The sequence below is a fragment of the Psittacula echo genome (assembly GCF_963264785.1).
Source record: "Psittacula echo genome assembly, chromosome: 7".
Lineage (NCBI taxonomy): Eukaryota > Metazoa > Chordata > Aves > Psittaciformes > Psittacidae > Psittacula > Psittacula echo.
This window is the reverse complement of record NC_137740.1, coordinates 6,756,604-6,781,756: the sequence shown is the minus strand read 5'-3', so window position 1 is coordinate 6,781,756 and position 25,153 is coordinate 6,756,604. Positions and strand designations below refer to the sequence as shown.

Genomic DNA, 25,153 nt, shown 5'->3' with positions numbered 1-25,153 from the left:
AGCAATTTCATAGCCTCTGCTGCCAGAGGGGTGTCAGAGACACTAAGTGTGAGCCTCAAGATAAAATGTTCCAGGATTAAGGCCATAAACTGCTTAAGAACTTGAACAGTGTCAAGCCTGGATCACCTCACAGCACTGTGGCAAGTGTCCCTTGAGCCAATGTGGAACAACTGCATTTTGGGGATAAGCAAAATTTCACATGAATATACATAAAAAAATATTTATTATGAAGATAAAATATATCATGCAATCAAATCAGAGGAAGAAAAATGTCTGGGGTTTAGAGGAAGATGAACAACAAAGGGATATCTGGAGCACCATGTAAACCAATCAATATGTCATGCCAAAACCTGATCACCTTCCTCTAATTCAGAACTGTATTTCTTACAGTGACCTTAAGCCCTGGACATCCTCCTCTACTTCTCTTTAACAAAGACCAGCAACATAAGCAATAAATCCGCCTCCATTGGCAATTCATCAGCTTCACGGGAATTACAGGGGATTTCTGCGTTGATTCCCACTCTGCAGAGTGCAACCAACTGCACCTATGAAGCAGTCCAATTTTTCATTACTCTGGAGCTGTGAGCATTGACAGGTCTCATATTTTGGACGTATCTTTCCTGTATGGCATCCCCACGGAGCCATGATACGCCAGATGCCTCTATTCACACTATGGTATTCAGCCACTAGATGTCTGTGTTACATGTATCTATAACTTACCCCTGCTACTGGCACAGACAAAGCTGGAACTTCAGTTAAAAAGTTTAGTGTGTCTGCAGGCTGGTATCTTAAGGACAATGATTATGTATGTGATCAGGTTGTTTTTCTGTGTCTTGTACCTCTCGCTAATACCCAGTAATCAAACCAGCTGATTAATTTCAATCAAGTCTGAAAACAAAGTATAGTTCTCCAAGATGATTATCTTTATAGGAACTTTATTAAGATTCAGAAATGACAGCCAGGGTGAGAGCGCTCTGAATTAGCATCCTCACGGAAGGAAAGCAAATGTCAACCTGCGCACACATCCTGTTTGGTGGCAGTCAGCAATGCACTGACAAGCCAATCAAGAGTATCTACAGCTTCACACTGAGTACCTGGCTTTTTCTGCTCTCTCAAGAGCAGATCACAGAAATCAGGCTGATTGCTAGGAGGGTGAAAACGCAGGTAAGACACATAGGACAAAAGTACATGGCTCAGATTTTGTTAAGCTGGGTGCTTATGGAACATCTTATTCTGTATCTCTAACTGCAATTTTCTTTAATGCCTCCTGACTAAGTAAAAACCTCTCATCTCACTAATCGTGACAACTACAACCAGACCAAACAAATCAAGCAAAAACACGGACAGACTTATAAACTGAGTATGGAAGATTGCGGACTGAATTTCAAACCTACACTGAGAGTAGAAGCTCAAACAGACAATTTCTCCTTTTATTTTGTGAAATGGAAAAGATTCATTTTGGTTGATATGTGACATCATACCATCATAGAACGGTTTGGGTCGGAAGGGACCTTAAGATCATCTAGTTCCACCTCCCTGCCATAAGGACTTACATCTTCCAGCGAGAGCCAGGGTGCTCAGAGATCTAAAGAAAATCAGACGATCGTCTACAGCCAAAGTGAAACATCAAATTTTAGAACCTGATAAAATTATAAGCAATAAAACCCCACGCAGTAGCCTGAAACATTGCTGGGCTGGGTTTGGATTTGCTTGTGAGAACGCTTTAAAAAACACTCATTAGCTGTAATTAGTGACATGAGTGTCAAGGATCGGTTGTGCTTTTCAGGTACTCATCTCAGTAACTAATACTGAACAGGAGGTAACCAGATGAGGCATCAAACCAATGGCTTTGTATTTTGCAATAAACTACATAAAGTGTACAAACTATATATTTTTATTTTGCAATAAACTATATAAAAAAGAAAGGCATTAGAAAGTCTAAAAGCAGCCTTGCTGCGGGGCACTGGCACAGGTTGCCCAGAAAAGCTGTGGCTGCCCCATCCCTGGCAGTGTTCAAGGCCAGGTTGGACAGGGCTTGGAGCAACCTGCTCTAGTGGAAAGTGTCCCTGCCTGTGGCAGGGGGTTGGAACTGGATGAGCTTTAAGGTCCCATCCAACCTAAACAGTCTCTGATTCTTTGCTATGACTTAGATTGGAAAGATGGGGATCCTATTGAAGACTTTCGAAAACACCCACAAGGGATAGCTGGATATGTCTGTTTGATAACTGCTGAGAAAGGCTTCCCACTTAAAGCCCTGCTTCCTTTCAAATCAACATAAGCAGTGATCAAAAAATATCTGGGAGCAAATTGGTCAGAGTCTGAACTCACCCAACAGTTCTTTACTTCCTAAGTTCTGTCACCATGCTTGCACCCTTTCTGCAGGAGGATTTTAAAGGCAAAAACAAACCACACTTTTCCTCTGGTTTTGGTGCTGCCAAAACAAATCTGTAGAGAAGATTTTGTCACTACTCTCTTAGCAGACATAAAGTCACAGAGGGCACAAAGGCCAGGCAATCCTAAACAGAAGAATGAAGCCAGGAACAGGAACACAGCTGTCCTTCTTTGGGCCACACGTTATCTTTTCTGGTCTGCCTATACCTGGGAAGAGCAGCACAAATCACGCTGCGCCACTTGGCCTGAATTCCTGGCAGGTTTGTAAGCCTGGTAGGCTGCTGAGTCACCACTAGACCAGTGGGTAAGAGGCGAGTCCTCCTTTTGTCATTTCGACAAAATATGAAAAGCATCTAAAAAGAATCAGGTCAGTCATCAAGCAAAACCATTATCAGAGAGCACCCACCATGATGAAACAGAAAAACTAGATTTAAAATGTCCTATGAGGATATGAAAGTCATGACTCCAAGAGCAATGACGTGATAGGAATGCAGTGCCTTCAGGAGAGGGAGAAGAGAATGAGCATTTGCCACATGTTAATGGAAAACCTAATGTCTCCTGCATAAACCCACATCAGACGATCCCACGGGAGCAGCAGTGCTGACTTCAAAATGTGAAAGCCACAGAAGTTCATATTCTGACTGAGGATTAAATTGGACTTTATACAGACCAAAACCACATCAACACAACAACAGACACTGTTCAGGGCCCAGAGGTTAAAGCAAGGTCTTGTCTACTCTGGAGATTAACAGTCTTGTATCTGGAAATATCTCAATGCTTTCCAAATCTCTGTTAGCCTCACACACCTTTGGCTGCATCAGATTTAAAGTTCAGCTCTCCGTGCTGACGATCAGCAGCTGAGTTTTCCAAAACGTAAGTGCCTTCCAGCTTGGTGAGGCTTTTCTGCCTCAGAGATAAGAAGAAAATAAACTGTCTCAGCAGGTACTAAAATATTACAGTGCCCCTTAAAAGACCTTCCTGCTGTTGCTAGCATACGGGAACAGTGCACTGCTCCCTCTCCTCCTTGTAGCAGCTGCTGTTGCATACGGGAAGCGCTGTAGCACTTTGGGTTTTGACAGTTCATCCAGTATCCTTGGAGCACAGCCCTGACAAGATATTAGAACATTGTGGAGGGATTCTGTGGAATGATTCAAGGGAAAATTGAAGCAGACTTCAAACTTTGCCAGCAACAGAAATTGTATATGCATAGCAACCCTCTGCCATATTTATTGCTTCCTCTCTCCCGCACAGTAGCTGGTAGATCACTGCATAAACTACTGGAAGTAATTAAGAGGAAGGAATTGAATATCCCTGTGCATCAGGCAGAAGGAGGATTCATCCTGTGTTGAGGATGAAAGTCACTCAGATGACTCAGCTGTCAGGATGTCTTCCTAATTGCTGTGGTATTTAAAGAGGAGAAACGTGCAGCTCTCAAACATGATTCTGCCAAAAGTGGTATGAAAATGAGAGTCTCAGAACAGATAAGTGCCGTGGCAATGAGACCTCTGGAGAAAGGAGAAAATTCTCTGACCAGGACTTTGCAGAGATTTCAGGCGACTCAATGCAAAATCGGCATGAATTGTGAAAATTAACTAGCTCTTCTGTGGTTTATTTTATACGTGCCCAAAGCAGAACAAAATATTGATTGAGCGAGCCGCAGGTTTTATTTACATACGGATCTGATTGCCAGGTTCATTCTTATGCAAAGCAGAGGAGAGAAAGCTCTTTGAGCAGGCATTTTAAAAAGTCAGATCTAAAAATAACATTCTGGTTTGGCTTTCCTTGTAAAAGGCCTGAGATTACTTGCCCTTGTTTCTTCCTTCAGTAGTCACAATGAAACACAAGAACCAGATTGAGGAAACCCCTGCCATTTCCATTGACTTCAAACTGGAGATGAGTTTGCTCAGAATTGCAATGTAACTGACCCCAACTCAGCAGCAGTAAGATGGAAACAAGAAACTGGTGTCTGTTTCTGATTCTCAATTGAAAGCTTACACACCCCCCACTCAAAATCTTCCACTGTATCACTTTGAATGTGTAGTATTTTTCCCCATACATGCCATCCTGTGAAGCTTTGAAAGCTTTTCTTATTCTAGTGCTGTGTTTCCAGGTCCTTCCTTGAAGCTATTGTTGTTTCTCAAACCATATCTTTTTGAAGCTGAAAAACAAATGTGTGTGCTGTACTGGACTAATGCCAGAAGGCATGACCTAGCAAAGTCATTCCTGATAGAGACCTCACCCCTCTGGAACTGAAGCAAATTGGTGACCTCTGAAAGGCAGATCAGGTGCCCTTGTGAAAAACATCCATACCTGACTAAATGAGGGAAAGCACATCTGCATATAATGTTATCTGTGCAGTAAAAAGTCAGATGTAACTTCTTGATCAAAAAGGCTACCTCCCTTGAATACCTTTTGGCATTTAATGCTTTTCAGAAGCAAACGACTGGTTTTTAAATAGCAGCTACACTGGGAACAGCATGCAACCTTGTGTGATGTTATAAAACTGAGCAAAACCACATCTCTAGCCCAAAAAGTGCCATGAAGACTCAGAGAATCACAGAATGGCTTGGGTTGGAAGGGCCCTTAAAGCTCATCCTGTTCCAACCCCCTGCTATGGGGTCCCCTAGACCAGGTTGCTCAAACATTTTGGGTTTTATGTAAGAACACTTTGTGTTTTATAAAGGGAGTCTTAAGTCACTCTTAGCATACATCCATATTCATAATTCATATCCTTGTTCCTATCTGGCTATCTCCAAAACCCCATTTCTTCCTCCAACAGGCAGAACACACAAGGTAGTACACAGCAAAAGGCAATTCTGGGATAATGGTAGAATTCCGCTTTCCCGGGGGGCTTTTCTTCCTTTTTAATTGTTATGCCTCAGGAGAATGGAGTGGGAAATCTCACCATCGTTGCTTCATTGCAAACACTTCTGCTCATTTTGAAAAGCCACATTTCAGTGTAGAGTAAAACCTCAGTAATAGCAGCTGAAATAAGATCTTGAGAGCAAAACTGTTCCTTTCTAAAGCTGTCAGTGAAGCACTTATGATTAAATCTAATACGAGATCTTGAAGTCCTTACTGGATAGAGAAGACTGTTTGGGAATTTGCTGTTCTCCTACATAAAAAGAAAACAAGTGCACCCAGGAGTAAATCTTTGTAGCCAGAAACAGCCAGACATGCTGCAGTGCAAGCTTCCAGAACATCTGCTCTACAAACCTCATTATCCCTAGTCGCACAGATGCAAAAGCCATCTGAAATGTTAGCACCTGAGACATAGAGATAATTTTAAGTCCCTTTAAAATGGACTTTCAATAACCAAAACAAAACAGGAACGCCATAAAGAAGTATTTCTGTAAGCTGATGCTCATTGTGTAAGTTAACAAAAAACAATTCCAGGTCATTCCAGTATCAGGTAAGTCACATTCCCACAGCTGTCCCATAATGGGTGTTCACTCTCACCGTTCTTTCAACTCGGTTCTCAGTGGGATGATACGAAACCATGGTACTACAATCTGCTACAGTGCAGCCAGTTCTTCAGGGATTTGGCAGCTCCTTTTGAGTCCAGAGTGCGACAACTTCATTAAGTCTTAACCTACAATAGAAATACCCTAGTCCTAAAACTCTAGATAAGAACTTCATTTCCAGAAGAAAATGTTAAATTGAGCTCACCTTTAGTAGCTACAAGGGCACTGATCCAGCTATTGGTGGCTCTTTTATTTGCAGATTCCTTCCTGAGAACAAATTACATGTAAAATTTGAGAGAAGTTTGAAATGGTTTATTTATACAAAGAAATGTATATAAATGAGGCTGAGATATGTGGCTGTGCAAGAGCAGACAGCTTAAATCATTTAAGAAACAGTACCCACAAATCTCTTCCCCCAAGTGAAGACATCTTTCTCTTTGTCTCTCAGGAACTCTATTTCAACTCATTGCTCTTGGATTTTCACTAGCAGTCAAGTGGCAAGCTGCCAAGTAACTGAAGTTGCCTGGAAGCATGGTCACCTAAAAGCTAATTGATGCCACAAAACTTCCCTCCAGGATGCCATCTGGGTTGCATTCAATATTCTTACCGGATTCAGAAGTCCGTCCCCCTAAACTTGAAAGCTGCTTCTCTTGACCAAATGCCAACTTGCTGATTTTGTTTGCAAGCACACACATTTAACTAAATAGCAATACCAAGCTCCTATTCCACTCTTTTGACCATATATTGACTGCACTACTATACAAAAATAGAGATCAACCATTTCCCCATCCCACAAGTAGGTAAATTGGGAAAATCAGAGCTGAAGAACCTTATCAATGACAACTTAGAAAGGCACCAATATAAAATAAAACATATTTTACACCAAGACCCTGCCCCTGCCTGAATAAATAGCCCACATTTTAATAGAGCTAAGTACTCCGCACCTCTTGATGGCCATAATAAGACTTCTTGCTTTCATTTTTAAAAATAGGGCATTTACTGAATAACCTGAATATTACTTTGGGGGCCTATCTGCCCCACTAATAGTCAGATGGGTAAGGTAAGCATTTTTGCTTTCCTAATGCTACTTACTGCAACACAAAAACAGCTCACTGACACACAGCTGCACCCTTCCAGTTCTCTGCATTGATAGCAATAGCTTTCTGTATGCAAAGCCAGTTCTACAGGAAATAGCAACAATCAATCAGTGCAGAGGTCTCCTGCTTCCCTGTGGCGTATCTGCTGCTTGGCAAGTTTTAGCAACTGTGTTGTCACCCCATCAGACTCAGTCATGAGGGTGAAAGCCACTCACCTTCACAGCATGACACCTGAGATCCAACTAAGTGTCATCTGATGCTGGGAGTTATTTACTCCCAAAAAAATGGCAAGATTTATGTGATGCAGAACACACCATCACAATTATTGCCAGCAATGTGAGACTAATAAACAGACTTGGGCACAAAGAGCTCTTCATTTCCAGATGAGGACTTCCTCTGATGACATCTGAGGTTAAGCTTACAGAGCTTCGTTGGGTGAGGAAGGGACAGCCTGCCTCAGAGCCTGTTGAAACAGGGATGCGTTTTGTCAAGCTTTCAGCCTGCCCTTCCCATCATATCCTCTTTCTGCCCTTTACAGGTTGTCCACATCAGGCATATTTCTCACCAGGCATCACGCAAGCTGCATTTATGAAAACCACAGAGCTCAGGCACGGCTGAGATCCGTCTCCCTCACCAGACCTTGCACAGGGAGGTCATTCTCAGGCCCGGTGACACTTTATTTCTCTATAGATTTCCTTTGTCTTCCAGTCTCTGAGCCCAATCAGGCAAGCTTATGCTATAAGGTCTGTGCACAGGGAGGCACGTTTCCAGTGGAGAACTGGACATAACTGCTCAAAGCACAAAGCACATGAATCACCCTTCAGCAAGGCTGGCTCTCACCTGCATGTTCCCCCAGAACACAGGCCCTGAATGCTGACCCCAGAGGGGCTGCATGAAGCCTTCATGAACAAGGATCCTTGCAAGAGCAGCACGATTTCACTTTATAGCCGTCTCCCTACAAGAACTTTGTATCACAACAGATTCAGCAGGACTGAATCACATCTGGAGGAGAGACAGCATGCTGGCAAACACAAAGGCAGTTTATTTGACTCACCCAGCCATAATACTGTTTGAACAAAAGCTCGTCAAAACAAATCTCCATCAAGTTCATGCACTTACGAACAAAAGCACGTCAGAGACAGAAATGTAGTGCCTACACATCTGGCAATTCTTCCTGGCCATTCTCTGCAGTCCAACTAAAATTCTAAACACTGGAAGTGGCTTAGTATCTATATACTACAGGAAAATCTTATTAATATTAGCTGAGAAATGGGTACAGAAAAAGCAGGATGTAAGTTACAATACTGACGTAACAGAATTAGAGAGGTTGACAGTGACTCACTAAATACTCACACAGCAACAATAAACTCGCTTTGAACTCACCAAGAGTTCTGCTCCGCAGTCATAGCAGCCTGCAGCGTAGCAGGAGGAAACGCCTCTCCACATGGCTCAGGGTTGGGCTTTTCTTGTTTTGGTTTTCTGTCAGTTGAATACATTGCACTATATCCAAACCAGAACAAGAACTTAAAAGTTTTTCCACAAGGAAGTGGGTTACAGCAATGATATTGAGACTTTCCAAGCCATATTCATACCAGGAAAAAGACTGTTGGGCAGGACAAAGACCATCAACTGTGGATGCTCAACCCAAGCGGTGGTAGAGGCACAGCCTGCCCATCACTTTGTGGGACTGAAAAATGCTTCTCATTTCCCTTGAGTCCATCCCTGCTGTGACAGATTAGGCTGCAACTTTGGCACACAAAGAACCTGCTTTAGCTGTAGGAATAACACACGAGCTGTTGGGAGTGAGTTCAGCACCTTCCACAAAAGAGGAAAGCTGTAAACGCTGACTAAGCAGCGTACCAGCAGCTAAGAGGACTATTTTACAATGTCCAAATTGAAAGTAAGACCATTCTTTAATTGGGGATAATACAAACTAAAATAAGCCTGTGATTGATCTTCCTTTCAAGCAGGACACTGGAGAACACAGGCAAAAGAAGTGCTGGATACAGACTGAACAAACAGTCAATAAAATATGGATGGTTTCTATTTTCATGGCTTGCCTGTGGCAAGTCCTCACACAATGATGCAGCTGGGGAATGCACAAGATCAGGAAGTGAATGAAACTGTACTTTCTTCTCCTAGACAGAATCACAGAGGAGTTAACCCTCACTTGGAACGAAACTGGTCCAAGCCCAGGAATTGCTGCCCTCACATCGAGTCTACTCTGCACATAACTGGGTGGGAACCGACAACTTGGCTGTGATGAAGGAGCAGCCAACAAACATATAACCATAGAAGCATAGAACAGTTAGGGTTGGAAAGGACCTTCAGATCATCTAGGTCCAACCCCCCCCCAGCAAGCCTGCTGTTCTTCCTGCACACCATCAGTCCTGTCCACAGTACTGCAGATATGTAACAAATAATACAATTACAAAGCACACATTACAGACCAGGATTAGACCTTGATTTTCTGTAGGTCCACAATTATGCCCCATGAGCTTCTAGAGGGTAAAAGAAAATAGGGCAATACTCTAGTGAAAACTGCTGCAGAAAACAAAACAGGACTGAAACCATTGATTGAGTTTGGAAAGGTTCCTCATTGTCAGCTGTGATTGTTTTTAACTGTGGAGGGCAAAGGTTCCCTTGAAACATCACTTAAAATGTGATGGTTTATCCAGCATATTCCCCTGACAACATTGCTCCCCTGACCATCATCTCACAAGGCTCACCTCAGGAGATAAAACCTACCTGATGTGAAACTCTGCCCTGATGGGAGATGGTGACCTTGAGTAAACCAGAGGAGCCTTTGCCAGCACAGCTATGGGGGTACAGCCCCACAAAAACACCAAGGCCAACCAGGGCTCTTCTCTCAGCAGAACCTCACAGCCCACACAAACCCATCTCCTTTCACCCTTTCTAGGCCCACAGCAGCAGATTTTCCAGCTAGGAGACATCAATCTCACAGAGCTATGCCACCAGGGGGTCAGGCCATGCTATGAAGCTACAGGGCCAAGTTGTTAGTCAGCAACCTGGAATAACAGATCAGCATTTCCTCAGAGGCTTCTGCAGCACAAGATCAGGCTGAGGATTCAGGCAGACAAGATGTTTTCTTTCATCAAATATCAACAACAGGGGATAGGGCTGTCCACAGATTAAAGTAATAAGGAAACCCCACCAAATGCCACAATGATCTTCCCCAAATCCTGAGATACCCATCGCTTAATAATTTGATTTCTAACCCTTCAGAATGAAATGAAATCCTCCATCTTCCATTTAATACCCAGTTCTCTCTCTCTCATACACACAGAGCACTAACAGGTATGAATCTTCTCCTCATCGTGAGAATTTATCCAATATAAGACAGTGAAACCTGCATCATCCTTGTGTATGAAACTGCTGGAAAAATCTCTGCTATCATAAAAACAGAGGAAAAAACAACCAACACAGTAACAGATGATCCCAACTGATTACTGCAAAAATTGACATTTACACATGGCCTTTTTCTATGTAAAGGTCAAGCTGATGCACCAAAAGCTTCATCCACAGGAAATTCACTCCCAAATAGCTCAAGGAGAGATGACACCAGCTTCCAGGTGTGCCACAGTCACAGCAAATGGCCTTAGTTTTTAAAAGGAAAGCATTAGGGAATTCTGGTTTGTTGTTCTAGGTCTCATCATGCTTGTTCCTTCCCTCAGGAAACTAATCCCACAAGACTTCAGTAAAAACAAACAGCAGGGAGAGAAACACTACAGCAAGCTTCTGCCCTAAACCATTGCATATGTTTCTAATGCCACATTCAAACTCACACTCCCCCATGGGGGCTAAACAGGTCCCGCACTTGGCTGCCTTCCTCCCCCTCTGTGGTTTTCACTGCCAAAGAAGCATCTTTTTTTGCACTGTAAAATCAACCCTGTAATGTGATAGTGAAGCCTGCATAACACAGTACAGAACAGAAACCTGTTAGTAACAAAGATCACTGCTCAACCTTTACATTATGGACAACCCACTGACAGCTATCCAGCTTGTATTGAGAAGGAAGGAAAGAAAACACTCTTCTAAAAGGATATTTTGGTTTCAAGTTTTCTTGAAACACTCCTACAGTGTGCTGAGCAGGCAGAGATGAAGCTGCCAGAGCAACAGCCCTGTAAGCCGAGGACCCTGTAAACCCCTGCACAAACCTGACTCTTCCTGCAGGAACACGCCATTTCTCATGGTGCAGAATGTCTCAGTCCTGACCTCAAAAGCAGGAGGATGAGAACTGCTCAGTGACAAGTGATGGCTTTTGTTCTGTGAGCTCACATCTTCTGGGTTATCCCCTCCCAGTCATATGCCCAACAGTGTGGTATACAACTGCCCTGAACCGAGTTGGAGTCAACAGTAGGCAGGCGTGAAGCTCCACGTCAGCTCCAGCCTCTCCAGCACTGTCACCCCAGCAGCCTCCACCTGGATTTCAGTCTCCAAGTTTAAAAACACTGTAAATGAACTAAACAGATGTGGGCAGGGTGAACTTAGCAGACTCCAGCCAGCTGAAATACAGCATTTGTGCAGGAGCTGTTAATCCTTTCTTCAAGTATTTGCACAAAATAAGGCTGGCAGCATTCACATGATTGTGCGCATAATTGAATGCGAACAAACGCCCGCTGCTCTCAGCCAAGCTTTGCAGATTCTCCTTCGACGCCTGAGCAAGAGGTGTTAACAAAGGCTTTGTGCACTGCTGTTGAGGACAGGCACTCTGTGAAACAGGGCCATGAGAATGAATGGCTAAACTCATGCTGAAAGACTTGAGGAAAATGATTCTAGCAAGGCAATGAGATGCTGCATGCAAGCCTGGGAAAGGCTCCACATCGCTCAGGCACATGCTGATCCACAACCATGAAGAAATATTAACTATGTTATTTATCATTCCGCTCTAGAAGAGGGTGCCTGGATTTCTACCGCAGGCACCCCGATCTCTCCCCTGCTCTGCACTCACACTCTTTGAAGTGCCATACCACGATCAGAAGCCCTCCAGCCCCGAACTGGACGGATGTGATTCTTTTCAGCACCTGTCAAGGCAGCTCCTTAATCCTCATTTCACTTCAGGGATCAACACACACTGGCACCTTGGGCAAACATACATAACACATTATTTTAGAGAAAATAGGACAGAAATCTGTGCTAAAGAGCTCTTGTGTAAAGGGGAACAGAAATCATCCACCAAAGAGCAATTCCTTGAAGGAAAGCCTGCAATTTTAACACACCAATGTTATCCTGGTAGAGGTTGTTCCAGAGCTTCCCTCTGAAACTCGTTACTTATCATCCACCAAAGAATTGTGCCCATATAGGTTGCCCCTTCAAAAGCGTATTACAAGCCCAATGGGATCACCCAGTAGTACCCAGCTAATTTAAACGCTACCTGTTATTGCCACCAAGTTAAAGATGAAGCCCTACTTATCAAGCCAGCAGAAATGGATGTTGTTGCACAAATCTAAGAGTTGTGCAATCTAAATTGTATCTTTATTGCTTTACGCAAGAGAGGAAGAAGGAAAAGAGAGGTAGCAATAAAACAAATAATAGCAAATTAAACTTCCCCAGTCATCTTGGTTCTTGCCAGAACAAGGATATATTACAGCTTATCAAGGCAAGGGTGTACTGGTGATAAATTACTTCAATAGCCACTGCTCAGATAACAGCGAGGTGTGAGCATGGAGGTAATGGAGGTCTGGAGAGACATTGTCTGCACATGAAATGGAAAGAGCCTCTTCAGCAATGAGCAACATCTGTCAAGTGCAGTCTCAAAATGGGGACAGTGATGACTCCCCCTGCACAGGCTGTGCTCTGTTATTCTTCAGGGTATGTTAGAATGTACAAGAATCATAGAGTCATAGAATAATTAGGGTTGGAAAGCACCTTAAGATCATCCAGTTCCAACTCCCTGCCATGGGCAGGGACACCTCACACTAAACCATGTCACCCAAGGCCTCATCCAACCTGGCTTTGAACACCGCCAGGGATGAAGCATTCACAACCTCCCTGGGCAACCCATTCCAGTGCCTCACCACCCTCACAGTAAAGAATTTCTTCCTTATATCCAATCTAAACTTCCCCTGTTTAAGTTTGAACCCGTTACCCCTTGTCCTATCACTACAGTCCCTAATGAAGAGTCTCTCCCCAGCACCCTTATAAGCCCCCTTCAGATACTGGAAGGCTGCTGTGAGGTCTAAGAAGAAAGAGGTCCATGTTGAAAAGCAAAACAAATACCATGTTCCCCCCCAGACACCTGTATTTTGTGTCTCTGATCCTAAATACAAGAAGTGATGCATGTGAGGTATTTCACGTACTTGACCCAACACTAACATGGCAGGAGGGTTGGAACTAGATGACCTTAAAGTCCTTTCCAACCCTAACTATTCTATGAGTCTATTTTGAAACAGTGAGGTCTCTCAACACTGGGATTTATCTGAACATCTAATAGTTGGACTCAATGATCCTAAAGGTCTTCTCCAACCTAAATGATCCCATGATTTTGCAAACTCTATGACAGAGAATAAGAAATTAGGAACATTCTTCATGGGTCACTTATGGTCACGATGAGTTGCTGAATCACTCTACAGCCTTGAGCAAAGGATAACTTCTGTAAGCATCGGTTTTCAAATCCATAAGATAATATTTAGTTCACTTATATGGTGAAGATTTATAGAAAGCTAAACTGCTAACCAGCCACTGCATGACAAATGTGTAATCAGCATAACACAGCTACACCAACAAGAATAGAACCACTCGGTTACAGGGACTGGAGGTGTATTTCTTGGCCTATATCAGTCAACACTGACACAGGGTATCAAAGAAACTGGGGCATTTCTCACTGTTTATAAGTAGCTGCATAGATTCAATTGTGATTCAGGGTAAGAAGTCTACAGGAACAGTTGTAAGTTTACATTTGACATTCTCAGTGCATTTCTCCTGCTATTGATGATCTTTATGCTCTTAACTACTCTCTGGATCACACAGAATAGCATCATATCTGGACAGAAGAGGTCCAGTAAATCCAGCAAAATTTACTAACGTACAATCACTGCTAAATCAGCAAACCAAGCAGCTAGTATCATGGGAGAACCATGCATCACATCTGGAAGGATACCTACAACCTTACTCATCTAGATCAGGAGTATCCAGATGAGTAAGGTTTTTCTAGACCACAAAAAGCCTGAAAAGCCACCAAAGAAATTAACTGTATTAAATATATACATGGAACGCAAAGATGGACAGAAAACCTCTACTGGGTAACTCACAGCTGAACGAAGACTTGGGATCAAAAGAAAATTCTAATTCACCTTTTCAAATGAAGCAAAATATCACCTCAATGCACATCATACTACACATTACACCTCTAGAAAGGCAGTTTGGGCTGAAACAAGGCCAGTTAAAATAGAAAGTAAAGTTAAAACCTGGAATCGGAGCAGTTATCTAAAGGAGGTAAAAGTACAGTTAAGAGTTTACTGCCTGTTGTACACGCTCATTTCTTCAACACTTATTTTTTTAAAGTGATAAATCTATGCTATAAGCTCCTCGGAAAGGGAGAGAAGGCTACAACAACATAACATTTCAAGTTTAATCAAAATCAAGAGGAAATTTCCCTCCATTTCAATGGATCCTAAACGTACTTTTTCTCCTCTCTTTCAGTGTTTTGCAAGTAAAAGAAATCACCCCCATGGAAGCTACAGAAACCAAGCTAGAACTCCAGAGAAGATTAAGAAACTTACAGCAGGCAAAACTCTCACCCCGGATGGACAAGATTCTGCAGCACTGATGAACTAGACTTTAAATTATATCTATCTTTAAAAAGAAAAAGTAATCACAGCACAGAAAGCAGCTGCCAAAAAGAGCCCTTCTGGTTCTGCAAGTACAGGACTGTGCTCTGGCTGCCATGGAAACTGAGTCCCTGACTGCGCTGGTCCTGGTACAGTGCCACACACGCTCTCAAGCATTTAATAAATACTAATAATGCAAAAATAATATTGATGTATCAGAAACAGGATGCCTAAGGAAAAGAAAACTAGCGATAAAGCTCACTTTATATGGCTGTAGCCCAAAGGCTACTACTAGCCTTACTCTAAGCCAACTCTAAATCCCTTTCTCTCCTGGTTTCTAACACTTGCTCTTGGCATTAACCGTAACGCCTTAGCTTAGACTGAAGAATAGCCAGGAAACCTGGAGAAACAATTGAAATACTTCCATTAGACCAACATGTACCTCTGCAGTAAGCAATATGGTTGCGTGTATTGAGCACTGCACTGGTAGGTAGGAGACCTCATTTCTTGGCTCTGCTGCTGACAACTTGTACAATCATAGAATCATAGAATAGTTAGGGTTGGAAAGGACCTTAAGATCATCCAGTTCCAACCCCCCTGCCATGGGCAGGGACACCTCACACTAAACCATGTCACCCAGGGCTCTGCCAACCTGGCCTTGAACACCGCCAGGGATGGAGCATTCACAACTTCCTTGGGCAACCCATTCCAGTGCCTCACCACCCTAACAGTAAAGAACTTCTTCCTGATATCATGAGTCACTTGGGGCCAGCTCCCACCTGCAGAAAAGCTGTAACAATATTCATTCACCTCATCATGAGGAGCAAGGCACAGGGCTGCCAGGTCAGCCTCAGCTCTGGGGAGTCAGTCACAGCCCTTGCCAGGAATAGAACCAGGGCATCATTGCCAGGGCATGACACAGAGTCTACCTCATCCTGAGAGACCATCAGAGACAGAGCTGACATCCCTGCTTCAAAAACCTTCCGGCTTCTGTTAAGTTAAAATCTAGCTTTTGAATATGTTTCACCTTGGAAGGGTTTAGCTTTATTTTTCAATTAGCTTACAGTGTTATTATAACTTTTAAAGTATAATCAGTTTGTTATCTCTTAGTGGTATTTCAGACAGAATTTTTCCACAGAGCAGAAAATCTGCATTAATTTTATCACAGGGCCTTTTAGACCCTTCCCCTCCCTTGTGGCTATCTAAATATTAATAATTTTAACAGGAAATAGAGAGTTAGGAAAAACACACTCAGCATTTTTAACACTTCCCACACACGCACCGTAAAATAGCGTAGGCTTCCCTTTGGCTAGAACCAGCTGCCTGCACTGGAAGCAGGGCACTCAGGAGCAGGCAGTCTGCTTTGCTAGCAAGGACATGCCACTGCTTAAGAAAACAAGCAGCAACACAAATCTTCATCCCCATCACTCAAACTTAGCTTCACTGATTTGTTTTCATGGGCAAAAGAAAGAAAGAAAAATTGACATCTTCAGGCATTTTACAAGGCAGACAATCACAGAATATCTTGGGTTGGAAGAGAACTTAAAGACCATCTAGATTCAAGCATCTGCCACAGGCAGGGACACCTTCCACTAGAGCAGGTTGCTCCAAGCCCTGTCCAACCTGGCCTTGAACACTGCCAGGGATGGGGCAGCCACAGCTTCTCTGGGCACCCTGTGCCAGTGCCTCAGCACCCACACAGGGAAGAGCTTCTGCCTAAGAGCTCATCTCAATCTCCCCTCTGGCAGGTTAAAGCCATTCCCCCTTGTCCTGTCACCACATGTCCTTGTAAAAAGTCCCTCTCCAGATTTCTTCTTCTTAGGTACTGGCAGACTGCGATAAGGTCTGCCCAGAGTCTTCTCTTCTCAAGGCTGAACAACCCAGCTCTCTCAGGCTACCTTCACAGGAGAGGTTCTCCAGCCCTCTGCTGCATCACTTTCCTGTAACGACACAGAAAAGCAAGAGCTGAGCAGTAACATGCTTTGGGAACATCTCTGAAATCACCATGGAAAAGCTGCAGGTAAATGGGAAAGCTGTAGATAGGAAAAGGGCATCAGAAAAGCAACAGTAGAAGAACGAGGAGAACTTCACACCAAACCAAGTCTACCACACATGTGTCTCTAATACAACATCACCCTCTCTGAGGCACACCAAGGACATGGTACATTTGCCAGTGAATTAAGAAAGCTGGTGCCATTAAGAAAGCAAGCAGAAACAAAAGCTGCGTGTCTGCTCTATTAGAAGCAGCTAAGAGAATCAATAATTGTCAGACATTTTCAGGCCTTACAGAGTGTTTAATGGTCCTTCAGGTGGACAACGGAGTCAAGAAAACTCATTACTTCTAGCACTGGCAATCTCTTAAGCCTAGATAAATGTGTTCACAGCACATCACACTTGGTTCCTTCAGCCTCATGGTTGTAATTTGTTATTTGAATTATTCTCTAAGCATTTTCCGATTAATATTAAATTATCCCAAGTATCTTCCACTCTAAGATGGACCAGTAAGAAATCACACTCCAAACCTGTGCTAATCCTGAGCCTGTAACGCTGCAGCAGACAAAGCAGAACTGATCTACACTGACTTATTTTTATCTTTTTATACATTATGATGCTCTGGATGAAAGTTGCCTCCTTTGGCTCAAAATGTAGAACATGTTTCTGTGCTTTGGAAGGAGAGTTCTGAGCTCTTGGATAAACCAACCAAGCCACTGTCTGCACTTGCATAATCTTCCTCTTGAACTTAATCATTTTCAATCTTCCCATTCTCCTTGACCTCAGGAAAGTTTTTCAGATCACAGCTTGTTCCTGTACCTGTATCTAGAGCAATCCATGTGCTTTCTTCCTATAGCACAGCAGCACTCCATAAAATATAGTTTTCCTTCTTTTGTAGCCATAATGCCCCCGGTGGCTATCCCATGCATCCCAGCTCCCTCTTCTGTCTTCTTAGTGGTCCTATTCCCACTCTCTCTTCCTCAGACCATGAGCACGAACAACAGAAAAACACCACCTCCTGGAAAGCAGTTTGTATCTCAAGATAATATAATTCCTCAAGTGAATGTGCCAGGAAATGGGGAAGTGGGGAAGGACGTGTTTCCCACATATACATAATGCTTGATTTTCTACATAAAGGATGCAGCACAGGAAAGATAACTTGCACATTTTTGGGGTTTGGGTTATTTTTCTCAGAGCAGACAATGAGAATATAATGAAAAAAAGGAAGATAAGCAAATAACAACATTCACTGTGGAACACAAGAGGTCAGTAAACTGGTCTTGAGCTGTGCTTGCACATGAACACGGTACAGACCAGGACAGGCAGGCACACAGGCAAGCAATTGTCCTGCCTCTCTGCACCACTCTTCCCAGTGCTCCCAGTTTTGGGATGAGCAAAGCTGGTCACACAACCCAGTTAAAACTCCCACTGACATAATCAAGAGCATATGACCATGTGTATGTCAAGGAAACCCAAAACTCTCCTCATGGCAATGTGCACATATTGAAGACACACAGGCAACGCACAGGCATCTCCAGAGTAATACGCAGCCATCACTCAGCACAGAGAACACTGGCTTAACATTGAACAGGAAGAAAAATGGACCAACAGGTAGGGAAGGACAAAAAAACATATAGAATGTATGTGACTTCCTGCTGTCTCACCTTGCCATGGCCCAAAACCTACACACCATTACACTCCTGGATTTCAAAGCCACTCAAGCCATATTTAACCCTTTGCACATCCAGATTTTAGTTCTCAAATAGACTTTGGATATATTTTTATTCCCAAATTCCAGCCCTAGTGAAATTTGTACTGAAAAGCAAGGAGAATATCAGGCTACCTCCTGGACTTCTGCATAGGCAGCAGGAGTCCAACTCTGCAGATTCTTCATGGACAAAGCCAGCGTGAGAACCGGAGTCTGCATCCTTCAAGATAGATAGCAAGGGAAGCGTGTCGCAGCTATACAGTCACATACTGCTGCACCAAGGCAGGGCAAGGGCTGAGGCAGGGGGAAGTTTGTGGATGCCATGTGTTTATCCTGAATTCTAGACACCTAAGAAGTCTTTGAAACAGTAACTCCCTGCAGCCTGCACTGCATATCTGAGGCAATCTCAGTCCTGGCCAGTAAGACATATCCTTATGAACAGTACTCACCAGAAAGCAACACCACAGAATGAATCCCAACACAAAGACAGAAAATGGAGCTTTAAAAAGAGAAGCAGTCATTCTGCATTTGGCTGTGTCCCCCTGCAGGCAGGTATTACAAAGCTGAAGTGGCCTTGAAGCTGGTGTTGCATTTCAGCAAATTGGGTGAGCTTCTTATAGTTGCTTTCTGCAACTATGCCACATTTCAGGATGGGTTAAGATGATGTGAACCCTATTTGCAGCAGGAAAATAAAATGCTATGAAACACAACCATCTCTTGTTTTGTGTCAAATACATTGTGTCTGGCTGCAGTTTGCAAGTTCTTCCCTGCTTTCTGCTAGCTTCAGTGGCAAGCAAGAAGAAACTTGCAAAAATTGGGCAAAAAGTCCCCCAGAACCACTTCCCCACCAAAGCAGCTCCAGGACTTTCCATTGCGGGCAACACGTCACACAGCAGCAGGCACCCTGGGCACACAGCTTGTGGGCACTGAGGCTGACCTGGTCCTGCAGCCTCCACCTATCCTGAGGGAGACACAGAACAGAACCCAGCATCCCACATCCTGAGTATCTCAGCAAGAAGTGATCTTTTGCCAAAACACTGTGCTTCAGAAAATGGACATTTTCCCCACTATAAAGATAGCTCTGGTGCTTTGTAATGCTGCTGTTATACCGTTAAGGAAATGTCTTGATGACTGGGTATCTACAAACATTCTCTGAAATGGGTTATAAAATTGAGTCTTGACTTTCCATAGTTTCCTGAGAGGAAAAAGCATTACTTGCCTGTACATGGAAGGAGTAAAATACATCTAAAAAATCATGTTCAGAATTACCCTGGAGCCCTCTCTTCATTCTGTGGATCACATACAGTGCAGATCATAAGTGTTCAAGCTGTAAATTGCGACTGAGTTTTCATCTTGTCAAGCCTGCATAGACTGGATTGAGCTCAAGCAAATAATTTTCTATGGGGCAGAGTCAATAGTCTTACACAGATGTAAACTCTGTAATAGCTATCCAACATTCCTAATTCCAGAGCTTAAGACTTTTATTTCCCCAGCAGCCCAAACACTGGAACTTTCAAAATTTTTCTCTTTGGTGCTCTTTTAGTAGACGCACAGGAACATTTTAAGGAATTTCTCTACTCCTTTTTTTTCTTTTACTTCCTATAAAATGCTGTAGCTTTCTGAAAATGAGACAGGAAAAAGGCATCTTCATATTTAAGCAATCTATGTACAGCTTTACCTACTTCCACCACACACACAATTAGCATCTCCTCTCAACGCTTCATGAGCCACCTGCGTCATACAAATGAGCACCCTAGTAGACTCCTTTGCTACAGTTCTTTTGCTACCAGGATTTGTTTCCTTTTACTTCTTGTAAGGCAGTAACTTTATTCACACTTACTTGCTACCTACATCTATTTGGTTCTTTTTTTTACCCTTGCTCAAAAGGCAAGGTACTTTCTACAGTCCCTACTTTCCTGCTCTTCCCTATACCCTCAGCACTTTGTCTTCATATTGCAAGAATCATGCATTTTTTTCTGGTGGCTCCCTGCCCTTTTTAAACACCAGCATTACTAAAAGGACTTGCTAACACTGAAATATGCGACATGAAATACGCACCATACGCAGGACGGATACGTGCTCAAATGAGGAGGACCTCGGAGAGGCAAGAAGTTTCAGCTCTAAAGATACTTCTTGGAGTATGCTAAAATTGTGAAGATAATTTAAATTGAACACAGTGACAGGCAGTCTATTCTGTATTGCAGTGAGTATCTTACAGAAACAACCAATGCATGATAATCCAAATAGTGTGAGCAACAAATCCCATTTCTCTACTGCCTGCTGTCGCAAGTGAACCATGTGCACAGAGAGCTCGTCAATTCTGCCTTCATCAGCAACATCAGTTAAAGTTAAGAAATGTGTTACACACCTTTTATTCTTAAGAAAGAAAACCCAACTGCATTCCTTTCATTTCATTCATTTCTCACAAGTAAAACCTCTGAAGTCGACTGCTACACGCCAAGAAAGAATTTGGCTCCATAATATATAAGAAGGTTACCGAGCAACCTAGGATAAATTCAACACACCTTATAAACCACTACTGAGTAAATCTGGTTTGAGTAAGAGCTGAGATCACTACTTTTTCATGCTTCAGTTCCTATGTTTGCCAATTAACATATTAACATCATCCTATGGCAGATAACTTGAACTACCAACCACAATAGAAAAGTATTACTGAATGGAAAGCAAATTCCAAGGGGACGATAGAGGATGACTACTGCGATGTTCCTCTTACGAGTCTAAAACTGCTTTAAAAAAAGCCAACATTATACCAGTAAAGCTTCAGGGGTGGTGTGGAAACAAACCAAAAATGCCAAAACACAACCATAAATGTCAGTCTTGCATAAAGATGGCTTCTAGTAGGAAGCACACAGGGCACTGCCAGAAATACTACCTCCTTCCAGAAGTATATTGGAGACTCTTGGTTACAAAATCTTCCAGTGTATACAGACCACGTAGGCCAAGCTTGTTTCATAAACCAATCCTTAACACAGATATCTCTGTCTCTTTCTGCAAGGGACAATAAACATAGGCAGCAGTGAGCTATTACAAATACACTATCAACTCTGGACAAAGGTATCAGCAAGTAATTCCAGGATTTATCAGGGCCCGTATCAGTATTCATTACCAGCAGGCTATTTGCATGTTCTTTTCCCTCTCCATCACCACTCCAGCCGAGTTTTCCAGAACAGTTTCTTCTACTGCATATGTTCATAAAATAGTTTTAAAATACATATCTGTTTATTACTGCAGTGATAACCGAGGTGGTGTCTAGAAACAAGAACACACGGAACGTATTCTTTCACCCAGTGAGTAGAACTCTGAACATCACATATGCTGAAAGACAGTATGTATTTTTAAAAGAAAACTATGTTCAGAACAATGTAGGCAAGAAAAATCTGTGAAAAATGCGATTTAAGTGTCTTTCAGACTGCTTGGAGAAGCAACTGCAAAGTCAACAAATATATGAACTAAATTAGGAGTCCGTGAGTAATTTCTGTACTATGCTCCCCAATGAATAATAAATGCCAAGTTCAGATTAAAGTGAAGAACTCTTCCTGAAGTCTCCACATCGAACAATTCTTTTTCCTAACATCTCAAAAGTTACCTCTCTACCACAATCTAGCATTATACGCCTACTACTCCCAAACCCAACAACTGTAAACCCCCCTCTGAAATAAAACTAAAAAAGGTGCAATTCTCCATCTAACTATTCTAACACAGCACAATACACACAAAGCTGATATTCACCAGGATGTTGTTTTACACTCTCCGACACAACACTTAAAGGCTGGATCACAAGGAAAAGGGAAAGATAAAAAGCAGCCCAGTGAGATCTGTTCACTGCTGCTAGGTAAGGAGCTCAGGCCACAAACCTACTCTTCAGTGTGGAGTGTGAGATGAAGAATCTATTCCTCAGGATGCTACCCCTGAAACAGCAGCTCCCAAAACACGTCCTGTAGGTCACCTGCAGCTCACCAAGCCTTTGTACAACTGCCCAAAGGGACTTTTAAACAGGCAGCTTCAAGAACACCATTGTCAGCCTGCTCAGAGGTTGCCAGGGCTCCCCTCAGATTCGTGCCTCTCTGAAAACTCGTAAGCTCTGAGGAAACGTGCCCAGTTATGAACAAGTCCAAGCAAGTTTTCAGCTCGGCTTTGCCGAGTCTTTTGTAATCTGAAATGTTCCAAACCTAATTTGCTTCTAACTAGTGCCAACGTAATTCCTGCATAAACCATTTCTGTATCTGAATTAAGCAACGCTTCTAACTCCCCAGATCACAAACTTAGGCACATATAAAGCCTGCCAAGACCTCCGAGTACAAAAGCACCAGATATAGATGTTATGCTTTACGTTATAACATTGAGACATTTCCCATGAGCAGGAGGTTTGGGAATCCCTGCTCTCCTTACACTGATCTACTCAGGCTTCACTCTGAGAAGACAGATTTATCAGTGAAGCTGTTAACAGGATAGTCACACACATAACCAGTGACTGTTCTTGATACATCCCTTCTGTCTATAAACTTTGAAGAGTTCATTCCATGAATTATAACCTGATGCACATTCAGCATCTGTAATCCTACAGAGATAATTCAAGATATGTGGTATTTGCTACAGTATTTGCAACTCAGAGTTAAAGAAATTTCTCATTAAGACTTAGGCCTCCATAACTACTTTCACAGATGCTTCTCACACTCTGCAGTTGAGTCAAGTTCTCTCAGGCTGGCAGAAGGAGTGAGCAAAATAACAAAGACGTAACAAGACAACCCTACAAACTACCCAAAGTTTACTGGGTGCCACTTACACACTCCAGGACCACAGTCCAGGAGAAGGCAGGACTGCCACCTGCTCAGGATCAGAAGTGCAAATCTTGCTCTCTCTTCCCCTACACTACCAGGGAATCAGTCAGTGTTACACGGCTGATACTGCCAAGCAGCTCTCCCTGTTCACCTCCCTTAGCACCAACACAGCAAGCACACATTTAAACACAAAGCTCACGCCAACTCCGCACCGTGTAGGACGCCTATGAGTTAGCAGCGGTTCACGCCACCACCTGTCACTGGCCCGAGCATTGCCTTCCCGGGGTTTTTCACCACTCCCAGCATCCCCGGACACAAACCGCGCCGCTCCCTTCGCAGTTCCGAGCAGAAGCGTGGCCGCAGGCGAGGGCGGAAGCTCCCGGTGCCCGCGGCCGGCTACGAGGAGCCGCTACCCGCGGGGCGGGGCGTGCCCCGAGGAGGACTCGGTGCCTCGTCACCGATCGGCTGCTCCCGGCAGCCAATCGGCGCCGGAGCCGGTCACGGCGCGACTTCATTCATTCATTCATTCATAAAGCAGAGGTGCAGAGCTGGTAGGAAGCGCGCCCTTCCCGGTCTCGGTCCCCCTCCCCGCCGTGCGGTGCACGGACACTCACGGCAATCCGCCTCGTCGCTGTTATCCGAGCAGTCGTCGTCCTCGTCGCATTTCCAGATGGCGGGGATGCACCGCTCGTTCCGGCACTGGAACTGGTCCTCCTCGCACTCCTTGACGGCGCCTGCGAGACACGGGGCCGCGCCTGGGTCAGCGGGGAGCGCTCCCGCGGCGGAGGCACCCGGAGCAGCCTCGCCGCCCGGTCCCGGCCGCGCACAAGCCGGGCCGGGAGCCACCGGGCTCGGGTAGGGGCTGGAACCGGGGTCGGTGCGGGGCTGAGAGAGACGCGCCTCCGCGGGAGACCAGTGCTGATGCCTAAGATGCTTTGTGCAGGGATAACGGGGGCCATTCCCGTGCTTCCCGGCATCGTTTGAAAGGCAGGGCGGGGGGAAAGGAGCCTGGGAATAGAAGATGGTTAAACCCGAAATGCAAAAGACAAAGACAAATTATAAAGCACAATGATGCTGGGATCTCCCGCGCGTCCGTCACCGGGGCAGAACGCAGAGATACCTGGGGAAGCGGGGGGGAACGGACTCCGGCGCCGGCTCGGGAAAACGGAATTGACCCAAGTGAAGTTGAGGGCGGGGGAGGATACACGGGGACAGACACATGGAGCAAATCTGCTTTGCAGACGCACGGTGCAGCGCTGCTCTCCGAGGCACAAATCTCCTCAGAGGGGGATTAAAGGTAGCAGCTCTTGTCACCAGTGGCCGCATTGCTTCCGTGGGATGAAGAGCGTACCCGGCCCCGGCAGGTCGCAACCCCCGAGCGTGCCCGGGCCCTCGCGGGTCCCAGCCCGCCCGTGTGGCACCGCACCGCGCTGTGGGGCGGCTGGGGCAAGGCAGGACGCTCACCCCCTCCTCGGGAGCACCGAGGCGAAGCCGCCGGGGCTCGCCGGACCCACCTTTGCCTTGGTGCGCGTTGATCAGCAGCAATAGCAGCTGGAGGAGCAGCAGCCGGGCGAGCGCTGCCCGGCACATGATGCTTGCTCGCTCCCTCGGTGGCAGCGCCGTGTGCGGGGTGCGCGCAGCCCGCGCGCCGCTCGCCGCCCCGTGCCGACTGCGCGGCCGGCGCCGCCCCCCGCCCCGGCGCGCGCCGCCGCGCCGTGACGCGCCCCGCTGGGCGGGCCCCGCGCGCCGCCGCTCGGCCGCGGCCGGCGCTTGGCGCTGCTGCTTCGGGGAGCACGCGATGGGCTCGGCACTGCCGGGCCCGTCAGAGGAAGAGGAGGCGGCCGGGATCGGCCCCTCGGGGTGGTGGCGAAGGGGCCCCAGGAGAGCGGGGCAGGTCCGGCTCCGTGGCGTA

The 25,153-nt window shown here is 44.7% G+C and overlaps 1 protein-coding gene across 1 annotated transcript in view; it reads right to left on the bottom strand.

The window, feature by feature from the left end:
- LRP8 (LDL receptor related protein 8) overlaps positions 1 to 24,831 on the bottom strand; it is a gene marked incomplete at both ends in the record, with an annotated part of 192,680 nt that extends 167,849 nt beyond the window's left edge. The window contains 2 exons of the mRNA XM_080623351.1: positions 23,856 to 23,975; positions 24,756 to 24,831. Of these exons, the coding sequence (XP_080479477.1) occupies positions 23,856 to 23,975; positions 24,756 to 24,831 (196 nt within the window). The remainder of the gene's footprint in view (positions 1 to 23,855; positions 23,976 to 24,755) is intronic.
- Positions 24,832 to 25,153: the final 322 nt, after the last annotated feature.